The sequence below is a fragment of the Magnolia sinica genome, chromosome 17 (genome assembly GCF_029962835.1).
Source record: "Magnolia sinica isolate HGM2019 chromosome 17, MsV1, whole genome shotgun sequence".
Classification (NCBI taxonomy): Eukaryota; Viridiplantae; Streptophyta; class Magnoliopsida; order Magnoliales; family Magnoliaceae; genus Magnolia; species Magnolia sinica.
In genome coordinates, this window is record NC_080589.1 from 64,921,454 (window position 1) to 64,945,671 (window position 24,218).

General features: G+C 39.2%; 1 protein-coding gene and 1 pseudogene across 1 annotated transcript; both read left to right on the plus strand.

The window, feature by feature from the left end:
* The first annotated feature begins 1,468 nt into the window (after positions 1-1,468).
* LOC131231682 (uncharacterized) lies at positions 1,469-3,872 on the plus strand. Its single transcript, XM_058227968.1, has 3 exons — positions 1,469-1,678; positions 2,057-2,148; positions 3,175-3,872. Exons 1-3 carry the CDS (start codon positions 1,523-1,525, stop codon positions 3,629-3,631), a joined length of 705 nt encoding a protein of 234 aa, XP_058083951.1. The 5' UTR covers positions 1,469-1,522; the 3' UTR covers positions 3,632-3,872.
* Positions 3,696-23,378, plus strand: LOC131230586 (acyl-coenzyme A oxidase 4, peroxisomal-like; annotated as a pseudogene).
* The last annotated feature ends 840 nt before the right edge of the window (positions 23,379-24,218 follow it).

The following is a 24,218-nucleotide window of genomic DNA, read 5'->3' on the forward strand; positions in this document are numbered from 1 at the left end:
CATACATCACGGTTGCCACTCAAAGCTCCTGCCCGTTCCCGGCTGGAGAGGGCGGTGGTAGGACGCAATCCGCGTCCATCTGGTCCATCCATACACTGGAACGAAGATGGATGGTTTACATTTTAAAATTTAAACCCATGAGCCAATCTTCTTTTGTACAGTTTTATCTCAGTGCATTCGTCACCGTTACTTTAATGGGAAATGATCAGACGATTAGGATTGTCTAATGGGTATGCCTTTTAAAATATTAACTATCCATGCTAGATCACTGCATATAGGCGGACCTGATTTTGATATCACACAGCCACGTGTACTGTAGATAGATGGATCTACCTTATTCCGGTTCTCCCAGCTCCATTGTATCACCTTACATCGTACATGAAAGGAGAGTTATAATTAAAATTTATAGAAAAAATTAGTACGGTAGATGGGCCTTTACGTTATGTTTCTTCGAAAGAGATTTTTAAGGTGCGAATGTTGATTTGTAATGAAAGTACTTTTACCTGTTATGGTAAAATAGTTGAAAAAAGTAAGGATGTTTTCATCTTTCTAAGTTATTCGTACACATAAAAGTTTACTTTAGTGTTTAAGATTTATTTTCCAAGTCCAATGATAAAACATAATTAGTACGATAATCTATAGGACGACGCAAAAATCCTCTGGCTTAGTGTGGTGGTTGATGCGCGGGCACTTAATAATTGTCCATGTGGTTTGTGTAAGTTCAAAACTATAAATTCAAACTTTAAGGAATCAGAGAAGATAGGTCAACGTACAAACTTTAGACAGATTCATCAATAAAACCTCTGATGAATCGGCATATTTCATCTTGACGGTCCATTAAATGTCCACCAATCAGAAATTTTAGAAATTAACTAAATTTATTTTTGGTTTTAAAAGTCAGAATATTTAAATTTTCACTATTTGGACAGTTGAACTTTAGCTTATATATTCTCCGTACTCAGTTTCGCAGTTCCTGTGTATCAGCCACGACACTCTGCCAGAGTATCAGTTTTTATTCCCAAGGTGAAAAACGACGACGCTCTGGTAGAATGTGATGGGTGGTACGTAGCCCTTATAAATTGCATACGTGGCATATAATAATTCAATCTAAACCGTCCAAGTTATTATAATACATTTTGATGGATAATCAACGAAATTTTATGCTTATTCGATGATGTAATTATCGGATTGATGGACATTTACTTAGACGGTTAAGATGAAATATCCATGGTCTTACTTCATAATCAAGTAAGAACGAATCAGAGGCTAGGATTTTTCAGCCAATCTGGTGTTGGTTTTGGGACTTAAATTCAGGGTTCTACAATTTTCTCTGTTTAGTCCGAGTAAATGCATGCCACCTGTACGATTTCTGGGTGACTGCGTATCAAGCGTCACGTTCTGTCAGAGTATCAATAACTCCACTATAAAAGGAGGCCAACCAAACGATCCCTAACCCTCATTTCGTGTTTTGTGAGATCTGAAGAAACTCACTCTTTCTCTCTCTCTCTTCTCTCTCTCACGTATGAGGATCCGGAAGCATGCGAACATACCTCTCTCCCCATCTCTCAGCACGCGTACCACCCTTCATCCACACGTGTGCGAGCTGAACAGGTCGCCATGGGATGTCATACCTTTCCCTCTCCAATACGACGGCCATTCTCACCCAAATCCATACCAGGTTAGCAGGCCGTTATTTACTCAGATCTTCCCAGAATACCCTTCTGCCATACAAAGACTTCCATTCTGCATTTCTATTCTCTGTATCTAGGGTTTTGCCCTTTTTCGTCATTTTTCTTTTTCTTTCTAGGGTTTTGACCTTTTGGGGGTGTCTGCTCGCCTCTCTCTTTGTTTCTCTTGTTAGGGTTTCTTGGGTCGGCTGCTCTGGTATGAAAGGAAAGCGAGTAGACGAAAAAAAAACCCTAAATCTAAAACTATAAAAATCGCATTTTTATTGAAAAAAAATAAGAAAATATTTATTGGGTTTTCTTCGTATTCTACAGATTTTCGTTTGGTTCGTGTTTTAGGGTTTGGTTTGATTGGATTTGATTTGATGCAGAGAGAAGACGGAGAAGAAGAAGAGGTGGAAGAAGAAGAAGCTGTGATGGGAATGGGAAATGGCGTTTCATCTATTGCTGCTGCTGATGGCAGGTATGTAAATATCACAACAATAATCAGGAAATTTCACGACATTTTTTCAGTTACAAGTTCGTGTTTTAGGGTTTTTTATTTCGTTTTTCCTATGCCGCGATTTACATCAGATAGAAAATGTCGCTGCGTTGGGGCCCATTTTCTGTGATGGTCTAATAATCAGAACCGTCGATTTTGTGGTTGGTACTCTATACCGACCATCATATCAAAAACATATGATGAACGGATGATTCTGGCCATCGCGATGTACAGATGAATGTCAAACATTGAAAAGAACATTTTCAATTGCTCACATTCCACTGCAAATATCAAAGGTCAGGTTTGTTTCTGCAGTGTGGTTATTCCAACATAGCTCCTTAATGGAAGTAGGATCGAGAAGATGGACGGTTGATATCATCGGATCACATCTGCATGTGGCCCCGACCAGCGACACATGCTAGTCATCCCGTGCCACGACACAGGCCAAACGAACTCGAGTTTTTTTACTTTTTAATAAAATACAGCTCGAAAAAAAATGACGTGGCAGCATGTATACGAAAAGCCATCTACAGGCTACCACGTGCGAGCATGGCGTACAGATATGAGAGATCCAGAACGTCCATCAGGTGGGTCCCACAGTTTAGATCCTTAAACTAGTCGTGGCCATTCATCAGATTAGGCGCAGTTTACTAAAAAAAAGAAAAAGATGATGAGGCTTATAAGCTCGTTGGCGTTTTTCTTCTAGCAATGGGGCCCACCTGATGAGCGGATAACCTTTCAGTACGGCTACCCGTGTGGGACCCACCTGTGTATATTGTAACTTTAGGCAAACCTGGATTCTTAAAAGTGAAATGAAATTTACAACCCCTGGCTTTTGCTTCCTCCACCTCCATGCAGACATTTTGCAATATGAGCATGCATTTTCTTTTTCTTTTCATTATCTATTTAACATACACAAAAAGGCACAAAAAAAAGAAAAAAGAAAAGAAAGGGGGGTGTATATTATCAAAAGTAAGGGGTTTGAAATCCATAAAGGTTTTATTGCAGTGGGGAAAGGGAATTTTCGGAGGAAGAGAGAGAGGAGAAGAAAAAGAAGAGAGAGGAGAGAGGAATCGCTGCCGAAAGAGAGATGATTCCAAGCAAGGGTAAGACTTGTAATAAAGAGGAAGATGAAGGGCAATCTCAGTTGGACGCTTGCCCGAAAGTTGGAGAAAAGGATGAAGTGAGAGGGAGGCGTGGAAGGAAGAATCAAGGGAGGGCATTTTCGTCAAATTCAGATTATTATTACTATTACTCTGGCTTCGGTCCTTTGTGGGGTAGGAAGAGAGGAGGAAATCAGCTCCATGATGTCCATGTTCCGCTCATCCCATCACCATCATCATCACCATTACCATCGTCATCAGATCATGATGACCATGACCATGACCATGATCATGGTCATGATCGTCGTATGAAGAGAGTGAGGAAGCGTGTGAAGGCTCGATCGCTCAAATCTCTCTTCTAAATTATTCTTTCCTTACTAACATTCCACGCGCGTCAGCGAGCCCTTCCTATCTGCACGTGGCGACATGGAAAACGTCTGCGAGATCTCAGCCTTCCGTCAGGTTAGCTTTCCTTCACACACGCATGCTCTCCTTTGATTAATTTCCTTCCTTTGAATGAAATGAGAAATGAGGCATGCTCGTTCCATACCTCTGTATGGGGAGCTTCGTCAATTCACAAGCAGGCACACGTGTGCGAGATCTGAGCTTCCCTAAAAGAACCAGGCTATCTTACGCCTAAGGTGGTTCACACCGTGCGAAACGGATCGACGGCTAGTTAAAAAAGAAGTCTTTAAACCGTGGCCAATCTGAGGAGCTAAACAGTCTGATATTCTGGGTGGAAAGCTCAGATCTTGCACGCGTTTACCTTATTGGCACGTATGTGTGCGTGTGGATTGGCAGGGGCTCTCCCACGCGTGTGGAATTAACAAACTCAAATGATTTGAGAGTCATTTTGGGTTTGTTTTATCTTTTTGTGACGTGGCAGTGGCATGTACTCTGTAATTATGAAGTTAATATGGAAGGGTATTTTTGTCATTATCCAGCAACAGTTAGGCTTTGGTGTTGACAGTCATTGGGATTTCGTTTAGAAGGGGTATTTCAGTCATTAAAATGAGCACTTCGAGTCAAACTAGTACTGACTTGAGTAACCTACAGCATCGGTTTTGCATGCGGCATAATCCTTCCGCTCATCGTGTCAGTCGTGTTGGACATCTGAGCCCTCCAAACGGTGGGTCACCACACCTTGAAGATCACCTCCTGCAAAACTCACGGTGATCCAATCGCCAAGAGAGCCGCAATGTTAAAATAAACGGACGGCTGACTTTCTGACTCAATTTATAGTCGTGGCCCACCAAATGAGAGGATAGCTCTGATTTTCAGTACACGTGGGATTATTTATGGGGCCCACATTTTCCACGAGTCTGATTTCTTACCCAATAGACAAGTATGCGAGAATGTAGGCCTGCCGTCGGTGATTGGTCGAAGAATTGATAATTATTAACTAAAAAGCACGGAGCTTCGGCCTTGCTGCCAACGTGTCGTATATGGAGGACAGCTGACGGAGGACGCTGATTGCGTCCTGCCACTGCCTGTACGCTTATCCGTCCAGGCAGGGCTTTGCCGGGCCCACCGTGATGTATGGATTTTATCCCCTCCATCCATTCATTTTGGAAGTCATTTTAAGGGGAACGGATTGGCGCCACCAGACAATGGCTTTCGGGGCTCTGTGGGGCCCACCATGATTTATTTGTTTCATCCATGCCGCCCATCTATTTTTCTATATTATTTTATGGAATTAGACCAAAAATGAGGTATATTGCAATCTCAACTGGACCACATTACAGGAAACAGTGTTGAATGAACGTGGGCCATTAAGAACTTTTTGGGGCCATAAAAGTTCTGGATCAAGCTGATATTTGTTTTTTCCCTTCATCTAGGACTGTGTGACCTAATAAATAGATTGGATGTCCAATCTCTATTGTTTTCCTGTGGTGTGGTCCACCTGATATTTTTATCCCTCTAATTTTTGGCATCAAGCCCTAAAATAATAGGTAAAAACGGATGAACAGAATCGATGAAACACATACATTATGGTATGCCCACAGAGCACTGACCACCAGCCACCGGGCTGGTGACAGGGGGAGTAGCCAATCCGTTTCCCATTCCAAGAAACAAATTAAAAAATGAGCCATATCCAAGCAGCGGTGAGAATGATGCCTACCGTTGAAACCTTCTTAGGGTCCACCGTATTGTTTACTTGTCATCCAACCTGTTCATGAGGTCATATGGACCTGGATGATGGAAATCACAAATATAAGCTTGATCCAAACTTCTGTGAACCCTGAGAAAATTTTAATGGTGGCCGTTTAATCCCAATTCTGTGGTCTACTTGAGCCTAGGATCTAACTCAGTTTTGGATTCATCTTCTTAAATGACCTTCCAAAATGGATAGACGGGGTGGATAAAACCCTTATATTATGGTGGGCCCGGCAGATCTCTGCCTGGACGGATCAGCGTCCAGAGTAGCTACTGAACCCGACAGTAGCGAGTCTGGCTACTGAAGTGACGTCACCGCATTATTTGGACCCGCCATGATGTGTGTGTTGTATCCACACCATCCATCCATTTGGAGAGATCATTTTAAGGCGTAAGCCAAAGAATGAGGTAGATCCAAAGTTCAAGTGGACCCCACCATAGAAAACAGTGGGGACAGTGATTCCCACCGTTGAAAGCTTCCTAGGGCCCACCATGATCCTTATTTGAGATTCAACCTGTTTATAAGTTAACACAGATATAGAATAATGGAAAACACAAATATCAGCTTGGTCGAAAACTTGTGGCCCAAGGAAGTTTTTAATGGTAGGGGTTCAAGTACTCCCACTGTTTTCTATGGTTGGGTCCACTTGAGCTTTGGATCTGTCTCATTCTTTGGCTCATGCCCTAAAATGATCTTTCCAAATGGATGGACGGTGTGGATACAACACATATATCATGGCGGGGCCCATAAAACGTGGTGACGTCACTTCAGCAGCGGGTCTCGCTACTGTCGAGTTCAGTAGCTAATCCGCATCCGCTGACGGGTTCAAAAGGTGGGACCAACCGTGAAGATTAGCCTTTTCGGATATCAACCCGATATACTAGTTCGGCCTATCCTATACGCCAAGCCCCGTACCATTGGATCTCTCCATTGATTTAGTTTAGACGGTGGGGCCCGCCTGATCGGTGGACTAGCCTGATCACTGCACCAGTTGATTTTTCTGTGGGTCCCACCGTCTGCATGACTCTGCATCCGTCCGGCATTTCGCCTCTTTTATTCCTGCTTGCTTGATTACACTCGACGATCCAATGCACATTTTCTTGGTTTGGTGTCAAAGCTTTGTGGGCTACCAAGACTTATGTGTTTTATCCATGCAGCCTATCCATTTTACTAGCTCATTTTAGGGCATGAACCAAAAAATGAGGTAAATACAAAGCTCAACTGAACCACACAACAGGAATAGTGAGGATTGAATGCCCATTGAAAATTTCATGAGGCTATTACAATTTTTATTTGACATCCAAACTTCCGTGGTCCTAATGCGTTCAATCCCCACTGTTTCCTATGGTGTGGTCCGCTTAAGCTTTGGATCTATCCCCTAAAATGAGCTGACAAAATAGATAGGCATCTTCAGTAAAAACACATACATCGTGGTGGAGCCCAGAGCTATTCCAACAGCAAGTGGGGTGATTTTAGTGTCACCACCAATCCGAATACCCTTTGATAGTACTCTTTTGGCATCCCATCGATGGTGAGGCTTGAGTACTCAGGCTCAACTTGAAGACTCGGACCCGTTTTTTACTTGATTCAACTCAAGCGACTTGGAATATCAAGTCAGGTTGACCTGAGCGAGTTTTGAGTCGATACACCGAGTTTTAGAACTGTGGTCAGGATGTATTATAGGCTTCTAGCAATCCTCCCTCACAAAAGTGGAAAAGACGCCGGACTTCGTACAGGGCGCGGTGGATCCCTGACTTTGAGGCCGACTGTGATGTATGTGCCTTATCTCCATGCCGTCCATTCATTTTGAAAATTCATTTTAGGGCATGATCTCAAAAATGAAGCAGATCCAAATTTCATGTGGACCATAATACAGGAAACGGTGGTAATCAATCATTAAAAACTTCACGTGGCCCACAAAAGTTTTGGATCAAGCTTACATTTGTGTGGTCTCTTCATCCAGATCATTTTGACCTTATCAACAGGTTGGATGGCAAATAAACATTCCTGTGGACCCTATGAAGTTTTTAATGGTGGAATTCAATCAAGACTGTTTCCTTTGGTATGGCCCACCTAAGATTTGGATCTGCTTCATTTTTAGGATCATTCCCTAAAATGAGCTGTCAAAATGGATGGATGGATGGTGTACATGTAAGGCACATAGAGCATATGATCTGTCCCTTACTAACCCTCCTATTTAATGAGTATCAACCGTTCAAGACTAGGTCTATCAATGGGCCCACCTGACCCATCGGGCTTGTAGGCTTGTCTTGCTTCTAGACAACTCCAATCCCAAAATATTGCTATTGGTTACATTTTGATTATAATAATTGGATGTGGGGTCATGTTCGACCGATCCAAACCGTTGATCCGGCATGCAGAATACTTTTGATTGCGATTTCCTCAAATGTCTCCAAATTTGGAAGGTCCTAAACTACCAATTGCCTGCAGAACGGATGGGTTGGATCTGGTTAACACCTATTTGAAGTGTCTTAATCTAATCATATATCAAACATCGAACTCATGTTATCATTGCGAACATAAGCAAGCTATCGTCCTATGATCAATCTTCACCGATGGTAATAGGCTTTAAGTTTTAGATTCAATGAGAGGCATTCATTGTGTTAGTCACCATCATCCATTCAATGTAAGTTTATTATGTTGGCCCCATATAGCATAAAGTCCCCAACACACAGCCAGTTGATCAGACTGTTCTTCGTGTGGGCCCAGTGAGCAGCAACATACCTTAGATCCTGAGTCAGGACAGGGCAAAACAAGCTCTTGATCATGTATATCAAACTTGCATGAACATATTTTTCTATCTACGGCAGGATTTTATGCTTACAAATGTATATTAAGTCATAACTCATGTTTATATGTACTACATTTAAGGTTGGGTTTGAATGGAATAAAGGATAGACTCAAGTTCAGGTTGGGCAAATCGGATTTGGGTTGAAGTCACCCAAGTTACATCCCTACTTGATACCATGCCTGGCTAGAGTTGGTGATAGGTCAGGTTCGGTCTAGGTCAGGTTTAGCCCGAGCCAGATCCATTTATCATTGGGCCAAAAATTCTTGCACATACCTAACCCATGACCAATTTCCTTCCGACCCAACCTGACCCAACTAAAATTCATCGAGCCTGACCTGACCCAATTGACCCATTTGATTATAAATGGATCGGGCTCAACTGACCCAACACAATCCACCATGACCTGACTCAGGTACAAGAAAGGAACATAACAATAAGGCCATGCACAACCTGGTCCAGGCAATGGATATGTACATACATAATGAAAAAATAATTTTTATTATTATTATCTATACTTTTTTTTTCTTAATTTTATTTTGGGTTTTAGGTTTTGGATTATGGGTAGTTTTGGGTCAGGTCATCTTGCCCAACTCATTGATAAGTCAGGTCGGGTCAGGTCGGGTCGGATCTGGTGGGGTTCAACCCAAGCCTAAGCCATTTATTTAGACGGGTCGTATTTCTAGCATGAGCCCAATCCACTATCCATTTAGCTTGACCTGAACCCACCTCAAAAGCGACCAGCAGGCCGGACCAGCCCATCGGCACCGCTAGGCCTGACCTGGGCCTGGTCCATTGATATTCCTACCGTCCTAACTCCTGAACATGCAATAGTTACACCACCCACCGAGTGCAAGTACCCCACATCATACACATGTGAGATCTTTGACACTTGTGGAAAAATCAGGCAAGTCTACTCTATGTTGGAATTACTCACATACGAAAAATGTTGATGATCGATATATGACAACCAACGGTCCAGATCCCACAATCAGGTGTGGCGCCCCTCGCTATTTAGCTTGTTGGATACAAACAAGCCCAGGCCCCACCACTTGATAAAGGGCCCAGGTTCGTGCATTTTGACATTTGCGGAGCGAATTTCTTTCGCCAAGCAGCTGCCATCAGACCATAAGTGATCCAGTTTGGGCTGGACGTGCGCAGGAGTTTCTACGTCTAATAACTAATCCAGCCCGGCCTGGACTTGGATGGCCCACTTTAGGGTGGGCATTGGCAATGTTTGAACCTAAATGCTTATATTGCTGAATGGGCTGGGCCACGTTTATGTGACGCACAGATTTTATATTATGGGCGTCACTGAGGATGGCTCATGGACCAAAAATCCTCTGGATAATCCTAATGACCCGTTTGAGAGCTTGGATTTGGAATGCATTGGAATCTAAATCACAAATACATTGGAATTAAGGTGATTCTAAATCTTATGATGTGTTTAGTTGAAATGCATTGGAATCCAAATCTTCTGTTTTAAAATTGTATTTTCTATGCATTGGAATTCTTCAGTATATCTACAGGAACTGGATTTGATTAATTAAATCAACTTTCTATCATAAATTTTTGTGTGTGTGTAATATTTGATAGAATGATTATAATAAGCCCATTGAAATATATACTTTGGCCAAAAATGCAGAAATTTCAAGCCTTGGGTGGGCCACAAACATAAGGATCACTAAAAAGCAACTCAGCGATTATTTTAATAGTCCATTTAGATGTCCATAGTTTAAATGGTTGGGATTATTCTATTGATGTGGTTTTAGTGATACAACCAATATTTGGATGATTTCGAGTATCATCGGCATCACATGCAGCCGGTGGATTAGTAGTCCAGCGACACATTCATTACATGTGAGAGACTCTCCTGCCTTTTCAAAGGAGCCAAAAAAGGCATTTCATTTGAATTACACCAAAATCCTAGCATGTTGCTGAGATTTCAAAATACACCACCAGGGTGTATTAGAAATACCTCGATTCCTTTTACCTCCATATCCAGAGCTGCCAAACATAAAAGGTAACTATTTAGATATGAAATAAACCCATTTACCTCCAAATCCAAGATGTCAAAGGACCCCTAAGGTTTGACATAGTAACTTTGTTTCCGGTACACATGGTAGTGGATTACGGTTATTAATTTCATCAGGTGTTGACGGTCCACTAACTTTACATTTGTGGTATTTATCTCTCTCTATTTTAATCTTATTTCCCCTTTAATTTTAATAGATGCTATAGCATATGAAACATGGATTGTGACTCACCTGAGTCATGGTGAATCGGTCTAACTTACCCGAGTCGGTACCGAAGCGGACTGGGTCTAAACCAGTCCAAGACGGCTAGGAGTCTAAAACTCATAAAATTCATAAAACCATGGGAGTGATAGATTGGTGGAATATAGAGAGATATTCATAGAGCCCCCACTTAGATTTAACAATCGACCAGGACAACTATGCAAATTGAAGAAAACATTATATGGCCTTAAGCAAGCACCGAGGATGTTTCTCCCACAGACTCCAAGAGAGCTAAGGAAGCAAGATCTCACCTGAAAGCAGTTAAAAGAATCCCAAGGTGATAGGGCATTTCATTCTACCGGAAAATAGACAAGAAATGGCCATTAATTGCACTATCCACTACCAAAGCCTTGAATTTCAAGCACTCACTGGAATTATAAATGACCATTCTTCCTCAAGATGAGAGAGGTATTTTTCATAGTGAGTCAAGTACAAAGAGAACTCACTAATGTTTGTTGAGACGTGGGGCATGCCTTGTTTGTACCCAAAATTGTTGCATATAAATCTAGTCTTGATTAACAACCAAGAGCAAGAACAGATTTAATATCCAAAAGTGGACCAATTCTAAGCCTAAAATCCAATCTGCACAAGTGCCCAAGTATGACCAAAATTTGATCCAATCAACATCAAGAACAATCGACACCCCATGACTATAATCTGGTTCATATATATTATCATATTCTTTAAATTTAAAAATAATAATAATAATAAATTAATTAATTAATACATCATCAACAATAGAATTAAGAAAATGAAGGGGTGTCAGATCTTCTGATTACTCAAAACCATCTACGGAGATGATGCCATAGATACAATTGAACTATGTTACATTATAGCCATCTCACTAGAAGTGTACACAAGTTGAGTTAGCTCATTAGCTCCCTCGGATCGACTCGGAAAAGCTCGACTCGACTCAGGTCAAACTTGTGTTCAAGCCGAGTCAAGTTAGTTTTATTGAGCTCAAAACTCTTCAAGTCAAGTCCGAGCTGGACCTAGCTCGACTTGGTATTGAGCTCGAGTCAATTTTTGAGTGTATGTGTGTGTGTGTGTGTGTGTGTGTGTGTGTGTAATTGGACGGTTAATTTTTTTATTTTTATTTTTTAAAAAAAAAAAAAACCATTACCCCTCAGTGCCCACTCTCATCTCGGTCGTTCGCCCAACCCTAAAAATCCTAACCCCAGCTCAAACCCGGCTCTCTTCAACACTCAAACAGCGACCGGCGACCAGTACCACTCTCCTCTCCTCTATTTCTCGTCGTTCTCCAGCGCCCGACCGGCGACTACTCTCCTTCCTTGATCTCTCTCTATTTTTCAACGTCTGTTTGGACGACCGGCAACTGAAAAGTGAGTCTCCTCTCCTCTCTATCTATTTTTCCAGCGTCTGTCCAGTCGAGGTGTGGCGACTGGTGAGTGGCAAGTTGTATCCGTCCAATTAGCGAACCCCACCCGACCACTAGCCAAGTGGCTATGGCCCAATCGGACAATCAAATTACTCAAACCCCACCCAACCATTGGTGGCTCGAAAACTCAAACTTAAACTCAAACTCGGCTTGAACTGGACCGAGCTGCTAACCGAGCCAAGCCGAGTTGCCAATTCAAGCTCGATGACCAAGCCGAGCCAAGCTCGAGCTGAGGACTCTAGCTGACCGACTCGAGCCGAGTTGGGCAAAGCTCGGCTCAGATCGACTCATGTACACCTCTACATCTCACCTTGTTATACATGATAAGGTGACTCACTATCTATTTATTTACTAAGTCCCAGTTTTTTTTATTGCTCATCATTTAAAAATAATACTAATTAGACAATCTTAATCTCTCTCTTTTCTTCACTCTATTAGCTATTTTTTATTGTCACCTTGAAGGACGCTAATCAAATATCTAATAGCATTCTATCCATGTATGCTTTGAGCCATTTGCTAATCAGTGTAGGAATATCTAGATGGATGGTTCTTATTTATATGTTAAATCAAGATACGCATGAATAAAATGTTCATAGATATCTTATCAATGCCCTTAAGAAAGATAAAAACAGAACTCATTAATGGTCCAAGCAAAAGTCTTGTTAAATAAAGAATAACTAATAGTTAGGATTGTCATATAAGTTTTTGAATATGAGCCAACACATAAATATTCCACAAAATATAAAGTCCCGATTAATAAGTAGCTCGGCCACATATACTATGGAGAGATGGCTTTGCATTATTTCAGTTCAACCAGCTCTATCATACTATCTCCCATCTGTAACAAAATCTAGGTGAGGACTGCATGACTCCATTAATGTTAATGTTCACACAAATGGTCTTCTTTTAAACAGATAAAAGCAAAAAATATCAAATAGATGTGTTAAGGGTTGTTTCAGTGGGAGTGTAGAGAGAGAGAAAAAAAAGAAAAAGAAAAAGAAAGGAGAGATGAGAGCATAGGCCAAATCAATAAGATGAATAAGTATACTACAAATTGCCCTTGCAAACTCTAATGGTCTGGCCGCGGCTAGATTTCGTCCAGGCTGATGAGCTATTGTAGATGGTTCAAACCTAGCCCAATTGAAAATCGGGCTTGAATTCTAAGCCTGACCCTAGCGCTTGGACCTGATACTCCAACCCAAGCCCATCTTGACGCGAGCCATACCCAAAAGCCCAACGAGCCAGCCTAGCTGATTGACAGCCCCACTATCAACGCCCATTAGTCTTGTTTTAAATTCTTACTCTTGTTTTTCTCATTTCATGCTCATAGTCATGTTCTAAACAGTTTTCATGAGAACTTCATGACTCCATTGGTGATGGTTTTCATGCATGACTCCATTAGTCTTGTTTTAAATTTACAAAATTGGTGCATCCATTTGCATTCAAGAAGCATCCTCTAGACACTGCTATTTGACTGATCTCTTTATATTTTATACATTGATTTGTAGTTGAATATGGGGTTTAAGTGTTGTTGCTTTACTAAAAGTAAAAGCTTTCATTGTATAAGTGTTTCATTTTTCATTTTTCTATTTTTTTATTTTTACATATTTAGGTTTCTAATAGCGCATATGAGATGGACTTATATTTTCACTTAGAGAAACTAATCATATACCACCACATCTTTCCTCCAACATGCCACTTATGTAGAACATTCATACCATGCAAGTGACAGACCCCACTTGAAGATCTTTTTTTTACACACGCACTCACACCCCACACACATTTACGAACTCACACCACAGTGGGATTTCACCACGATGGGTACTCGAACCCATGACCTTGTGTTGCACTTGAAGATCATGCTAGCACAAAAATAAAAAATATCCACTCATTAAGTAGGCCACACTTGTATGTTAAATCATACGGTTGTTCATTATTTTTAATGATGAACATCGGCCTAATATTCACTAGTCAATTTTCCTACTGACACATTGTTTTCATGGTATAAGTTTCCTACACCACAAGTCAGGCTAGAAAGATATGGTTGCACCACAAGTTAGCGAACTATTGGTTGTGTTTGATCAGTTCTCTTTTACTTCACGCAAGTTTTTCGTACAAATTTCTTTTTAACATTTCAATAAGAATTATGTTAAGTCAAAAGGCATAAACTTAAAAAGGAAAAAAAATGTTAAAATATGATTGATTAATCAATCATATTTTTTTTTTAATTATGAATAGTCGAGTATGAAATATAAAGAATTGCATTTCTCTTAAGATGAACGGCTTTTGTGGTAAAAAAAAATTTATGATTTATTATTTATTGAGAAAATGCTAACAATTTACAATTCAATCTTCATCATTTAAATACAAATACTTCAAAGAAGTTTTAATATATAAAAAAATTGAAATATTTCTTTATATTTCGATTCTTTATATTTCATACTCGACTATTCGTAATATATAAAAAATTGTAATTTATTTTTCTAATATAGAGGCTTATTTTATTTTCTATTAATATTAATACAAATACTTCAAAGAAGTTTTAATAAATTTTCATCATTACAAATGAATTTTTATTGATATTTAAAAATAAATTTAATTATACATTCAGTTACAAAATGCGTATTGTAAAAAAAAAAAACTAGTTATTAATCTTTATATCATTATTATACTACTCATTATGTTATACAGATCCTGCAAATGTTACATATGTTAATAATTAAATACATTTTATCTAATTATTCATTAATATACTTTTGCATTTAAGGTCATCATAAAAAGTTGTGATTGCATGATAGATGAATCATTGGAGAAAATTGAAAATCTGTGAGTGATTTTTTTTACTACTTTACTTCTTAACTCAATATTTTTATTTTATCAAAGTTTTTTATTTTCTTTTTAATATTTTCTTTCCATCAAAATATTTTAATAGTTTTTCAAAACTGCATGTTGTTACATTAAACTTCAATTACTACTAAGAGAATGTGCATCCAATATGTATTAATCAGAAATGCATGCATTTATCTAATTATGAAATTATTTTTTATTTAAGATAATATTAGCAATAACTATAATTTATACCAGTAAAATCAATGTTAAGTAGCAATTACTATTATCCAAAGAATGAGTTTATTTAATTAATACAAGACCATATATTTCTTACAATTATTTTTATCAAAAATTTCAAATTTTGCTTGCATGACCTATATATTCAGCATGCCCTACTATTTATAAGCTAAACTTTCTTAGTGTCTTATTAAATAGAAGAGTGATTTGTCATAATATTATTTTCTAACAGTAATTATCCATTTAATGCAAATGTGGCATACATATATGTCAATCCAAACCATCCAGTTTAGAGGTCTTTTACGATGCAGCATATCCTAAAAATAACAAATAATCTTGAGTATTTAATTAGAGAAAATAAAATAAATGATTAATAAGTAATGGTGCCTACTCCCAGTTGAAAGGTTTATTTTAAACTTGAATTTTCAAAAGAAATTGTAGATTCAATATGAATGAGAAATATTCATTTATCTAATTAATAAAGGCACGTATTTTTATAATTTAATATATTAGTCTTGACTATTCGTGAGAATAAAATGCACAATAATTAACCATTATTATTTTCAAAACAAAAGCTTATCTAATTAATACAAAATCATATATTTTGAGCGATTATTTTTATCCGTACAAAATCTCAACTTGAAGTATTCAAATGGGAAATCAAAGATACTTTCTTTTTTTTTTGTCAATTTTCAGAACCTTATGGCTGGAATTGAGAACTTGAATGGAAGTACTTTCAATAATGAGAAAAAAAAAAAAAAAACTAAAATATGAGTTGAGTTGAAGTCCAAATGCAAAATGAGTTCACACTCCTATCTACTCTTCCCTTGTTTATACAAATTAATTTAGTCCCCCATCTACTCCTCTTGTTTGGGATGGATTATACATGTCATGAATGTTGGGAGCATTGCACAAAAACCTTCGGATCTCGCCTCTCAAAAATACTAGAATTATGAGATATAATAAAGCAATAAAATAAATCAAAATACAAACCACACGACACAAGAGATTTTACGTATAAAACGCCTGAAGAGGTAAAAACCACGAGACCTCGTCCAGAGCAACGATTCACTATAAAGTAAAACGTTACAACCGATTGCAAGCATACGCTGCTTGGATCAAACCTTCTTCACTCATGTAGAAGTGGATGAACAATAAGAGAATAATGAAAACGGACAAATCTCACTGATCACGAGGACGCAAAAGCGCTGAGACGTCTACTGCGCAATAGATCACCTGTACGAGCAGAATCCTCCCTTCCACAAGCTCTCTCTCTCTCTCTCTCTCTCTCACCTTGGTCATGAAAATGCCTTAGGACGCCCTTAGCATACCCTAGAATAGCCCTAGGAACCCATATTTATAGTTTAGGCAACTCCTCTTCCACACCTCTGTGAAACTGCCTCAAATTTACGCAGTCCGCGTAAAATCCACGCAGAATCTGCGTAACCCTCGACTGGTCGAGCCCAAAAATAGAGCTTGCTGGACTTTGAGTCGAGCAGCTCCCTTCGACAGGTCAAACAGCGCGGTAAAAGACATCCGTTTTACAACCGGTTACACTACATCTCCTCTAAACTGAAGAGGAAAACCCCATCAAACCTTCCCCTTTCCAACTCAAGAGGAATTTGCCTTCTTCAAGCCAGCCAGGTTTGTACAAACCTCAAACTTGCCCTTAGCAATGCCTTGGTCATCATGTCTGACCCATTATCGTCCGTGTGGACCTTCTCAAGCTGTAATACCTTTTGTTCCAAAGTATCTCTGATCTAGTGATACCGAATCTTTATGTGCTTCGACTTGGATTACTGACTTGGATTCTTGCTCAAGTGTATAGTAGTTTAACTATCGCAATAGACCACGTGCTGCTCCTACTTCAGGCTAAGTTCTTGTAGGAACTTCTTCATCCAAAGCATCTCTTTATATGCCTCTATGACCGCAATGTACTCGGACTTTGTAGTCGACAATGCTACGACCTTTCGTAGCTTGCTCTGTCAAGAGACCGCTCCCCCTGCAAATGTAAACATGAACACTGATGTAAACTTCCTAAAGTCTATGTCACATACCATATCTGCATCTGTGTAGCCTTCTAACACAGGTTTTCCGTCACCATAGTATAGGCTAAACCTAGATGAGCCTCTTAGATATCGTAGTCTCCATTTCACTACTGCCCAATGTTCTTTACCAGGATTGACAAGATACCGGCTGACAACACCAACCGCATATGCTATGTCTGGGCATGTACACACCATTGCATACATCAAACTTTCTACCACTGATGCATAGGGTATCTTCCTAATCTCATCCACCTCTGACTTCATCTTTGGACACTGCTTGTCGCTCATTTTGAAGTGACCATCCAGTGGAGTACTGACCGGCTTCGTTACATTCATATTGAACTACTCTAGGACTTTCTCAATATGCCGCTTTTGTGACAACCAAAGCTTTTTGCTGCTTCTGTCACAGGTTATCTTCATTCCTAGTATCTGTTTAGCCGAGCCCAAGTCTTTCATCGCAAATGACTTGCCCAACTCCTATTTTAGCCTGTCAATCTTCTTGATGTCTTTACCCATGATGAGCATGTCATCAACGTATAACAGCAAAACTAAGAAATCACTATTTGAAAACTTGCGCGTGAACATACGGTGGTCCGACTCCGTTCCGTCATATTCATGCTTTAACATGAACGAGTCGAATTTCTTATACCATTACCTTGGAGCTTGTTTCAGCCCATACAAGCTCTGCCTAAGCCTACACAACATATGCTCTTTGTCATTGACTTCGAACCCCTTTAGTTGGTGCATGTAGATCTCTTCTTCCAGGTCACCATGGAGAAAAGCAGTTTTAACATCTAACTACTCTATCTCCAGATCCATGCTAGCCGCCAACCCAAGCAACACCCATATGGATGTCATCTTCACCACTGGTGAGAATATCTCCTCGAAGTCTATACATTTCTTCTGACCAAACCCTTTCACCACAAGTCTGGCCTTGAACCTCGTTTGTGAATTCTTCTGCTCAATCTTCTTTCTAAACACCCACTTGTTGCTCAGAGCTTTCTTACCCTTAGGCAATTTCACCATATCATGGGCATGGTTCTTATGTAAGGATTTCATCTCCTCTTGTATAGCTTTCAACCACTCCCCCTTATGCTCGTCGGCTAGGGCCTCAGAATAATCTTTTGGCTCTCCCCCATCAGTGAGCATAATGTACTCATGTAGCGAGTACTTCTTAGATGGGTGTCTATCCCTAGATGTCCTCCTCACATGTGGCTCAACAGGTGGATCAAGTGGGGGCTGCTCCCCTGGTCCATCTTATGTAGGAACTCCATCGTCCTCTGTATCTTACTGTACTCCCCCGTCATGAGACACCACAAGAGGAATAACCGGATCCAGGTCCTCTAGCTCACCTAAACTAGGCTGAGACTTCTCTGGCTTACAAATGTTTTCTATACATTGATCTTCAAAGAAGACCACATCTCTACTCCGAACGAGCTTCTTCTCGGTCGGATCCCACAATCTGTAGCCGAACTTTTCATCACCGTACCCCAAGAACACACATTACCTGATTTTCGTATCGAGCTTGGACCTCTCGTCCTTTGGTACGTGAACGGATGCCCAGCATCCAAACACCCTTAGATGACTGTTCGATGGATCTTGTTTAGTCCACACCTTCTCAAGTACTTCTCCATTTAACGGGGCTAATGGAGACCTGTTTATCAAATACACTGTCGTGTGCATTGCTTCTCCCCGGAACATCTTGGCAACTTTACATGGGATAACATGTATCTGATTCTCTCTACAATGGTGCGATTCATTCACTCAGCCACACCATTATGCTGGGGGTCTTGGGAACCATCTGTTCATGCCGTATACCCAAAGACTTACAATACTCATGGAAGTCACCAATGTATTCACCACCATTGTCAGTGCGAATGCACTTTAATGATCTACATGTCTCTCTCTCGACCATAGCATGAAACATTTTAAACAAACCGAGGACCTCGTCCTTGGATTTCAAAGCATAAACCCAAACCCTCTTAGATGCATCATCTATAAAAGTAAAAAAAATATAATGCCCCACCCAAAGTTTTTGTCCTCATAGGACCACAAACATCAGAATAAATCAAATCTAATACATGCATTTTATTAATATGGGAAGCAGATTTAACAAATAAAACTCTATGTTGTTTCTCTAATAAACAGACAATACAGATTTTGAGAGGTATACCTGTCACTTCTGGAAGGAGCCGCTTCTTCGCTAATAACTGAAACCCTTTTTCACTCATGTACCCTAGACGCATGTGCCACATGTCAGTAGTTGAATCTTCCACTGCATTCAACCCACCTTTGCACACGCTGACACTTTGTAAAGGGTGCAATACTTCTTCCCTCTGCCTGCGATCAATGAAACCTTGATGAGCTTCCAGCGCCCACCAACAAATCAGCTTTCATAGCCATCATCATCCAACCTTCCCGTCGACATCAAGTTGAGGCGAAGGTCTGAAATGTGTCTCACATCGCTGAGAACCAATGTGCAGCCCACATCGGTCTTCACACAAATATCACCAACCCCTACGATCTTCGATACGCCAGAATTTTCCATCTTCATAGTCTCAAAGTCACTTGTAGCTTGTGAAGAAATCTCTGCATGGAATCGCATGAAACGAGGCTCCCGAGTTTATTACCCAGTTGGTGTCCTCACTCGTAGCTGTGAGACAAACATCATGATCTGCTGAAAAAATAACTACAACGTTGCCATCTGAAGCGACCGCAGTGGAGTCTGATTCATCTTCCTTCTCCTTTCCTTTTCATTTCTTGTCATTCTTCTTCTTATAACATTCATGATTGTAGTGGTCCTTGCTACAATTCCAGCATTTAACATCCTTCCTGACACTCGACTTACCTCTTAATTTATCTTGGGCCTTTCTGCCCTTTCTGTTCTTTCCTCTCCCCCGATCTTGTGTCACAAGGGCCTCTTGTTAAGTGAACCCCTGAGACTTCCTCATTGAAGAGACAACTAGTTACCTGTTCCATGGACACCTTTCTGTCTGGCGCGGAGTTACTCAGATATACTACCAATGTTTCCTAACTGTCAGGCAATGAGCTAAGTAATAGCAAAGCTCATAGTTCATCGTCCAAGACCATCTTCATAGCAGAGAGCTGGTTCAATATATTGTTGACCTCATTCATATGCTCAGCCACAAAACCACCATCTTTGAACTTGAGATTCACAAGTCGTCTTATCAGAAAAATCTCATTGTCAGTTGTCTTCCTCTCATACAACCCTTGCAATTTCAGTCATAGGCTAGCGGCTGAGGTCTCCTCAGACACATGGTGGAATACGGAATTGTCCAGCTATTGTCTAATAAACCCCGCTAACTTCCGGTCTAACTTCTTCCAATCATCATCTGACATATCCTTTGTCTTTGCTGATATGCCTAGAATTGGAGCATACAAGTCCTTGCAATAAAGCAAGTCCTCTATCTTAGCCTTTCATATGGTCCAGTTAGAACCATTGAGACTGATCATCCTTAATGAGCTACCTTCCATAATTCAGAACTAATCTCACTCCATTCAACCAACCTGAATGCTTTGATACCACTTTGTTGGGAGCGTTGCACAAAAACCTTAGGATCTCGCCTCCCAAAAATACTAGAATTATGGGATATAATAAAGCAATAAAATAAATCAAAGCACAAACCACACAACACAAGAGATTTTACATGAAAAACCCTCAAAGAGGTAAAAACCATGGGACCTAGTCCAGAGCAACAATTCACTATGAAGTAGAACGTTACAACCGATCACAAGCACACACCGCTTGGATCAAACCTTCTTCACTCACGTAGAAGTGGATGAACAATAAGAGAATAATGAAAATGGAGAAATCTCACCGATCACGAGGACGTAGAAGCGCTGAAACGTCGACTGCGCAATAGATCACCTCTACGAGTAGAATCCTCCCTTCCACAAGCTTCCTCTCTCTCTTTTCTCTCTCTCTCACCTTGGTCGTGAAAACACCTTAGCATGCCCTTAGTATACCCTATAATAGCCCTAGGGACCCATATTTATAGTTTAGGTAACTCCTCTTCCGCACCTCTGTGAAACCGCCTCAAATTTACGCAGTCCGCAAAAAATCCACGCAGAATCTGCGTAACCCTCAACTAGTCGAGCCAGGTCATCGACTGGTCAAAGGACCCCTTCGATCGGTCGAGCCTGACCCTCGACTGGTCGAGCCCAAAAAATAGAGCTTGCTGGACTTTGAGTCGAGCGAGCCTCAACTGGTTGAGCAACGCGGTGAAAGACATCCATTTTACAACCGGCTGCACTACCTCTCCTCTGAACTGAGAAGGAAAACCCCATCAATGAATTCAAAGTATTCGGTTAAGATATCTTTTGTGATAAAATATATTTTTCAAATAATGAGTAATTTGGCATGGTCCATATTATACTATGATTGAAGGTCTCATGCAATATAACATGTATAAAAAGAATTGATTTACATAAATTTATAAGTGATCATTTTCAAATTATGGAGTTATTTTTTATTTAAGATATTAATGGCAACTATTTATGTTGGTAAAATCAATGTTAAGAAGCAATATCTCTTATCAAACCAATGAGCTTGGCTAACTAATACAAGATCATATATTTTATACAATTATTTTTATCAAAAATTTTATTTTCTGCTAGCACGACCTTTATAGTCACTATGCCCTAGTATTTATAAGCTAACCTTTCTTAGTGCGTCTTATCAAATGGAAGAGTGATTTTTCATGATATTATTTTCTAACAGTAATTATTGATTCAATACAAATGTGCCATATATATATATATATATATATATATATATATATATATATATATATATATATATATATATATATATATATATATATATATATATATATATATATATGTCAATCCAAACCATCCATTTAAGAGGTCCTTTACCATGGAGCACATACTTAAAAAAAACAGATAATCTTGAGCATTTAATTAGAGGAAATAAAATAGATGATTAGTAAGTAATGGTCCCTAGTCCTAATTGAAAGGCTCACATTAAACTTGATTTACCAAAAGGAATTGTGCAATCAATATCAATGAAAAATATTCATATATTTTTTATAATTTAAGAGATTAGCATTAACTATTTGTGACAATAATTAACTCTTATTCTCTCTATTGTCGGCATAGCTAGATCTCCTACACCCTTGCGCCATGACGACTTATTCTTCCTCTTAAAACCAAGTTGATTTGTCTAAGGATTTCAAAGAGTTCATATCGTCAAACAACTCCGGCGTATCTCTTTCATCCTAATTATTATTAGCTTGATGATTTTTTAACTCCAGAAGAGCAAGCAATCTAGAGAAAAAATAAAGGGATTATGGAGAAAGAAATAACGCCAATAATGACAAAGTACCAGGAGAAGGCAGAGTTTCCATCGCATATCATTCCAAAGCTTGTTTCCCTGAATGTTGTTGGTAGTATAATTAAGGGTTATGAGTTTCCGGGGCTTTCTATTACTGTGAGTGTTGTTGCTACAGATGAAGTTGCCAAAGTTAACACTACTCGTTTAACTTTTATTTTGGTGTGTTCTTCCTTGTATATGCTCCAATTGCATTAAGTGGGTCAGAGTCACAAAGGCATAATTATTTACCTTCACTAGCAAGATTTGACATCATAGCTTTCTATTCTTTGACTATGGAAGTGATGCAAACTTTCTGAGCACAACAACAAATTTTCTAGGTGGTCAAAATTGGTGGATGGTAAACAATACTTTTGCAAATGTATTGGTCATTTTTACTCGAAGCTCATGTATAAATAGATGCATGGATATATAGTGAAGAAATGTGCCCTTAGCATGAAGAAAAATAAAATTGGATTAAGGATGTTCAACATGGATGTATTCTTTTAAAAAAAGTCATTGTCCCAGATGTGGACAGATTGTGTGGTGTCAATTCTTTCTGTGACATAATTAAGGTTCTTATTGTTTCACATGTTATGGTTACCTTGCAATCTATTGGCACATCAATGGGTGTGTTTGATATGTGTAATGGGTATTTGAAGGATTGGAAACAGTTTGGAGCATCTTTTACAGCATTTCAAATTAACCAAAGGAAATTTTTCTGGATGTTGGGAAACGTTCAGGGAATAGCCCTTGTTGGTTGGCGCATGTGAAAACTATATGATTATGAAAAGATGAAAGTAGGTGCATGGGTAAGGCATGGATTTCTTTGAAGTTAAGTGAGACGATTTCGATTAGACGAGAGTTACTTGGTGGCAATGGAATCTTTGCCTTTTACTCATTTATATATGACCCGTGTACCTGGTACAGCTCCGTATGGATATCAGATCGCTGTGAAAATATCTTGCTCTATAATTGAATCTTTACCTCAACAGTAACATTCTGTGTGCATGAATTCAAATTGATTCTTGTGTGCACCATTTTATTTGAGACCATTACCAGTAAATGGTTGAAAGAAAAAACCCTTTATTATTTTCAAAACAAAAGCTTATCTAATTAATCCAAAACTATATATATTGAACAATTATTTTTATCCATACAAAATCTCAAATTGAAGGATTCAAAATGAAAATCCAAATTCTTCATTTTTTTTTATCAATTTTCATAACCTTGTGGCTGGTGGAATTGGGAACTTTTAGATGGAAAAAGTACTTTAAAATAATGGGAATAAAAAAAAAAACTAAAACATGGGTTGAGTTGAAGTCCAAATTCAAATGATTTGACTCTCCCATCAACTCTTCCCTTGTTTATTCAGTTTCCTACCAACTCTTCTCTTATTTGGAATGGAGTCTACATTTCGTGAATTCAAACCTTCTGTTAAGATATATTTTGTGATAAAACATATTTTCCAAATAATGGATAGTTTGGCATGGCCTATACCATGATTGGAAGTCTCATGCAATATAGTATGAATAAAAAAAAAGTTGATATATAGAAATTTATAAAAGACCACTTCCAAAATTTTATTTCAGCTTTTGGTTAGTACCTTATATAGTATACTACTGTAACTAAAAGATATTGTATATTAAAGGAGAATTAAATTCACAACTTGGTATATATTGTTGTCAGAAAAGATGTCTTCACATCTTCTGAGTGGCTCGACCAGTCGAGGCCCACTCGACTCAAAGTCCAGCGAGTATATTTTTTGGGTGTCCGCGCTGCTCGACCAGTCGAAGCCTTATCTCGACTAGTCGAGGGT